Source organism: Elephantulus edwardii, unplaced genomic scaffold (genome assembly GCF_000299155.1).
Source record: "Elephantulus edwardii isolate Elephantulus edwardi_28Jun2011 unplaced genomic scaffold, EleEdw1.0 scaffold00185, whole genome shotgun sequence".
Lineage (NCBI taxonomy): Eukaryota > Metazoa > Chordata > Mammalia > Macroscelidea > Macroscelididae > Elephantulus > Elephantulus edwardii.
Window position 1 is genome coordinate 4964868 of NW_006399935.1, and position 6000 is coordinate 4970867.

The 6000-nt window shown below is 61.5% G+C and overlaps 1 protein-coding gene across 1 annotated transcript in view; it reads right to left on the reverse strand.

The window, feature by feature from the left end:
- Positions 1-6000, reverse strand: part of KDM4B (lysine (K)-specific demethylase 4B) — a 131204-nt gene that overhangs the window by 73310 nt on the left and 51894 nt on the right. Inside the window, exon 6 of the mRNA XM_006896435.1 lies at positions 3026-3129. Within this exon, the coding sequence (XP_006896497.1) occupies positions 3026-3129 (104 nt within the window). The remainder of the gene's footprint in view (positions 1-3025; positions 3130-6000) is intronic.

Sequence of the window (6000 nt, forward strand, 5' to 3'; positions counted from 1 at the left end):
GATCCCCATGACGTCAAGCTTCAAACTCCACACCGATGCCCCTGGGCCTGTGAGGTGGGTGGTGTGTCCCCTGGTCTGTGAGGTAGGTGGTGTTTCCCCTGGCCTGTGAGGTGGGTGGTGTGTCCCCTGGCCTGTGAGGTGGGTGGTGTGTCCCCTGGCCTGTGAGGTGGGTGGTGTGTCCCCTGGCCTGTGAGGTGGGTGGTGTGCCCCCGGGCCTGTGAGGTGGGTGGTGTGTCCCCTGGTCTGTGAGGTGGGTGGTGTGCCCCTGGGCCTGTGAGGTGGGTAGTGTGTCCCCTGGTCTGTGAGGTGGGTGGTGTGTTCCCTGGCCTGTGAGGTGGGTGGTGTGCCCCTGGGCCTGTGAGGTGGGTGGTGTGTCCCCTGGCCTGTGAGGGGGTGGTGTGTCCCCTGGTCTGTGAGGTGGGTGGTGTGCCCCTGGGCCTGTGAGGTGGGTGGTGTGTCCCCTGGCCTGTGAGGGGGTGGTGTGCCCCTGGGCCTGTGAGGTGGGTGGTGTGCCCCTGGGCCTGTGAGGTGGGTGGTGTGTCCCCTGGGCCTGTGAGGGGGTGGTGTGTCCCTGGGCCTGTGAGGGGGTGGTGTGTCCCTGGGCCTGTGAGGTGGGTGGTGTGTCCCCTGGCCTGTGAGGTGGGTGGTGTGTCCCCTGGCCTGTGAGGTGGGTGGTGTGCCCCTGGCCTGTGAGGTGGGTGGTGTGTCCCCTGGCCTGTGAGGGGGTGGTGTGTTCCCTGGTCTGTGAGGTGGGTGGTGGCCGGGAACGGGGTAGGGGCAGCATCAGGTCGGGTGGCCCCTTCGTGAATGGCCTGTCCGTAAATCAAGGCCGGAAAAGAAGATGCACTCCATCAGACGACAGGAAGATTATGTTGCTGTCAGGAAACGTACATGCTGGCGTCTTCATTGCCAGCCCACGGGGTCTGTCCCCCGTGTCACCACTGTCACCGTTATCCCGACAATAAATTAGAAAGCGCGGGATGATGGATAGACCGCACAGCTGGGCGAGTGGAGCGGGGGTGTCGGCTGCCGGCAGGGAGGGCCCGGAACGCTGCCTCAGGCCTTGGAAGCTCTCACACAATAAATGGGGAAGTCAATGGCAGATTACAGAAATACACACTTTTAATTATTAAAAAGCTCAGCTATTGATCTGCTTTCCCTTCGAGGAGTAAATACCATTACAGAGATTTATAAGTGGAGTGTAGATAGTCACTCCTTTGAAGGCTACTGGGAATTCAGATGAGGGACCCTCGTATCTCAAGCCTGGAGGGTCCAGAGAACGCCAGCGGCTGGCGGCTCAGAGAGACTCGTCCAGCCCCAGTCACAGGGGACAAGATGCCATTCGGTCACCACAGGGCCTGGCAGTGTGGGGGTGAGTGAGCCCTGTCTGGTGGTCACTGCTGGTCACTACAGGGCCGGGGGTGAGTGAGCCCTGTCTGGCGGTCTCTGCTGGTCACCACAGGACCTGGGGGCGAGTGAGGCCCATCTGCCTGTCACTGCTGGTCACCACAGGGAGTGGGGTGAGGGAGCCCTGCCTGGCGGTCACTGCTGGGGTGACCTCTCTCGGATGCCTGTGGCCTCTGCTCACTGTCACTGACCAGGGAGGAAGGGGCACCCGCCATGGTTCTGCCTCCCACGGAACCAGCATTCTAGAAAGGCCTCGGCAGACTGCCCGGAAGGCCAGCACTTGCCCCTCTTGCGAGCAGGGCCAGCTCTGCTGCCACGTCCTGGTAAGGGAGGAACCCCCTTCAGCCCAGGAGCTGGGGGAGCGGGAAGCTGCATCTGAGAGCAGCCAGCCTGGGCCCAGACAGGAGCGCATCCGGCCGCTGCAGGCGCCGAGATTGAAATGTCAGAAGCAATTTCCGAGCTGCTGACACTCTTCAGTGAGGAGCGGGGGATCTGATCACAGCTCGCTCCAGCTCCTGACAAATTGCTCTTCCGGGAACCCTTCAAAACTCTCCCTGGAGGGCCCTCCGCTCCCCCGCCCTCCTGGCCTCGGGAAAGCTTGTCCCAGGCCAAGCCTTTCTGGAGGGACGTGGCCTAAACACACCTGGAGTCGGGGAACACAGGCTGTAAGACCTGTGGTGTCACCTGGCCCTTGATCACACTCAGCTTTGGGCTTGTCCACCTAGTCCCAGGACTGTCTGCAGGGCAGGGGCAAAGGCTGTGGCCAGGGCCAGCCCTGTCCTGCCACCGTTGGCGCAGGAAGGCCCTACAGGCGCCTGCAAACCAGATTTCATCCACCATGCCTTCCGCGAGGACAAGAGAAGCAGCCCCTGGAGCAGGAAATTGGATGAGTTCACAGTCTCCACGCTGAGGGGAGCTCGGTATTTCATTTCTAAGCAGGTGCTCGCTTGCTCTGAGGATGTGGAGGTCCCTCTGCATGGCCTCAGCCAGCACCCAGCCAGCCTGAGGGCACAGGCCCGGGGCACCAGGTGACCACCTCGGCCAGCACCCAGCCAGCCCGAGGGCACAGGCCCGGGGCACCAGGTGACCACCTCGGCCAGCACCCAGCCAGCCTGAGGGTGTGGGTCCAAGGCACCAGGTGTCCACCCCAGAAGGCAGAAGAGTCCTCCCCAAGTTTTCCTGAGAAGGAATCCAGACAAGGGAGCAGCAGCATCCGGAAGGCGCCATTTCCAGCCCAGAACTGCTGAGGGGCTGCAGGTGGCCAGCTGACACAGCGTCCTTGCTCCCAGACTGCAAGGGCCAGCCCCTGAGGGGTGAGCCTGGCACCTCCACTGTCAAGTGCCTACTGTGCCCCTCACTCTACCACCCCCATTCCAACCTGCACCCACTACCTATCGGGGGACCCGCACAGGGGCACCCTGCAGACCAGACCAGGCAGGAGACAACAGAGAAGGGGAAACGCGCCTGCCTCCAACTCCTCTCTCTCCTCTCAGCCCTCTTGCCCATGAGAAGTTCAGGGCTAACTGCAAGCCCTTCTTCGGCCTGCCACTGTTCTAGAACCTTCTCCCGAGCCCCACGAACCTCCCTGCACAGGCAGGGGCGCGTGGACGCGACGTACCCGGCTGAAGGGGATGCCATACTTCTTGAGGATGATGGGCGAGATGAGGGTCATCTTGTGGCGCAGGAAGGCGTCGCAGCCCTGGGAGCTCCCGGGGAAGAAGCCTAGTGCAGAGAGATGGGTGTTAGGCGCGCAGCGTGGAGGACCGAGACCCCAGGGGGCCAGCACAGCAGGTCCTGCTTTCCACAGAGGGCCATAAAGAGTAGCCAGGCGCCTCAAAGCCCACGGCCAGGTCTCAAGCCCCACTGTCCACAGTTCTGAGGGAAGGACAGGAAGTCCAACCTCCTCCCCACACTCAGCTGGTCTCTGCACCAACCTGAGAGGCCAAGTCTAAGGGTGAAACCCCCCAAAAGAGAATCCTGAGTGCTCAGGGCAGGGGCGAGGCAGCCACACAGGGAGAAGGCGGGATGGAGAGGAGCAGAGGCCCCCAGCTCGGTGACCCCGAAGCCCAGGAGAGACACCAGCACCACCTCCACAGCCCTGGAGCCAGCAGGTGAGCACTGCACAGGGAGGACGTTCTAGAACCAGAGTGTGTGAACACAGTCAACGAGGGGTGGCTCCCATTCACGGTCACCCTGTTCCACGGCCACAAGCTCATTTCTCCAGAAAGAACTGACAAGAGTGAGACACGGCAGAGCAATGCCAGGGACTACGGGCAGGCAGGGTGAAGAGGGAGATCAGGGCCCCTATAGTGGGTGGTGGGTGCAGACCAGGCTACACAGTGACCACGGCCACCAGCAGGTAAAGACAGAGGTGTGGCTGGGCTGACCCAGGCCAGGCCAGGAGCTCCTGGGACACTGGTCAACACCGGGGCCTGAGCTCTGTGTCCACACTTGTCCTAAGGGGATCACAGACTGCCCGGAAGGAATGGCAGGCAGCGTGAGGCCTGGGCGGCGTGAGCAGCTCCCCTCTGCAGAGCCGAGCTGCCCGGTTTTCTGGTTACAGGAAACAAGCCTGCAATTTCCCAGCAGCAGGACATCAGCAGTGTGGCCCTCCTGCCTCCTTCCTTCCCCGACCCCTGCAGGGCCAGCAGGGGAGACAGGCTCAGAGCTGAGCTCAGTCCCTCCGCCTCCGCCCACCCTCCCCCATGAGGAGATGAGGAAAGCGTCACATGGGGGCAAGGAACGACCCTTAGGGGCAAAGCGTGGTCCCAGAGCCAGGAAGACTCAGCCAGCACCTGCCTACCCACTCTGAGCCAATGCCCCGTGAGGACAGGGGACACCAATCCTCTGATGGACGAAGCCACCAGGAAGCAGAGGCTAAAGGGGGACCTGCACCAGACAGACTCAGACGGAAGCCCAGTTCACCCCCTCTGCTTGCTGGCCTTTGTGAAACCTTGAATGCCTGTATTGCTGATTTTGTAGGAAAATGGGGTGCCAGTCTCCCTTTTAAAACACAGGGTGCTGGTCTCCCCGGCCAGCATTTCCTCAAGATAAAGGGCACTATTTACTTATCACACTGGGCACCAATCTCCCCTGACGGCTCAAAGCAAAGCTGTCTACCCTCAGCTCCGCAGGCTGTACGCTGCACACACATCCCTTCCTTGCTCAAGGAATGTTCCAGAACGCATCTCAGACCCAGGGCCCGGTGTCTAGGTTGCCAGGAGACCGAGCGTGTGCGGCACTGGTCAACACGGTGGTGCAGCCCAGCCGCTGTCCAGCTGCCGCAGCACCCGAGCAAGGACACGCCGGTGGCTGCGGGCAAGTGCCAGAGATTCCTGGACGAGCAAGTTCCCTCCGCGCTAAAAGCATTTCAATTAGTTCCGAGGGCCGCCGGCCGCCAGCCTCTCTGCAGTTCGTCTTCTTAATGCGCAGTTTAAGTGGCTCTCATTACGGCTCTAATAAAGGCACACATTTGACGTGATTAGCACCAATGGCGTGCCGACACTTTAATGTGCTCTCGGCGGGCTCCACGCACTCCCCGGGAGTCCGTTTAGAGCCAGCTATTCATTTTCCATATTAATGGCAAACATGTCCCACCCATCCTGACAATGGTCTTCCTGGTGAAGTCCCCCCCACAAGTGTGAAACGACCCCAAGCTGGCAATCAACTCTCCCTGCTTTCTCCCCAGCTCTTCTGGAAACTCAGCCTCCTTGAGGGGAGAACAGGGCTAAGGTGAGAGGCAAAGGACAGCAGTGGCCGGGCCACCCCGTGGCCACCTGCCGCCCACATGTTCACCCCCTGCAGCCTTTCCTGAGCAAGTGAGCGGAATTCTGGGAAGTCACTGAACCCTATGGGGCAGGACTGAACGCCCTATCTTCTGAGAGGGCTCCTGGGGGTGCAACTAGCTCATGCACTCGGCTGTCAGCCAAAAGGCTGGGGTTTCAAGGCTGCCAGCAGGCACCTGGGGAGGAAGGCCAGTGGGGGAGGCTCTGTGGCACCCACAGGGTCTCCACGAAGGGCAGCAGATTCAACGGCAACTTCCAAGATGTCCACTAACCCCATGCCTGGGCAGAGGTGCGTCCGCGACAAAGGGCAGGCAGTGTGGGAGGCCAGGAGGCCGAGGTCTCCGGCTGTGCACCCCCAACTCTCCTCCTGGCCTCTGGGAAACTGAAAAGCTCACTGCTGTCCACTGACTTCCCAGCAGGTTCCCGAGGGGACAGGCCACACGGGAGGAGAGCACCAGTCCTTCTCCCGCAGGCACTGGTGGATTCGAACCACCGACACACGGCTTAGGGATCAGCAGTGACACTTCTACTGACAACTTAGGAAATAGTAATGCAGTGGCACCTATCACTGGGTAGAGAGGACATGCTCCACCTCAGCTAGAGGGAGATGGGGAGCAGCAGCAGGACCCCACGGGGAGCAGGACACTGAAGGGGCGGGACCCCACGTGGAGCAGGACACTGAAGGGGCGGGACCCCACGGGGAGCAGGAGGCTGAAGGGCCGGGACCCCACGTGGAGCAGGACACTGAAGGGGCGGGACCCCAGGTGGAGCAGGAGGCTAAAGGCACAGGACCCCACGGGGAGCAGGA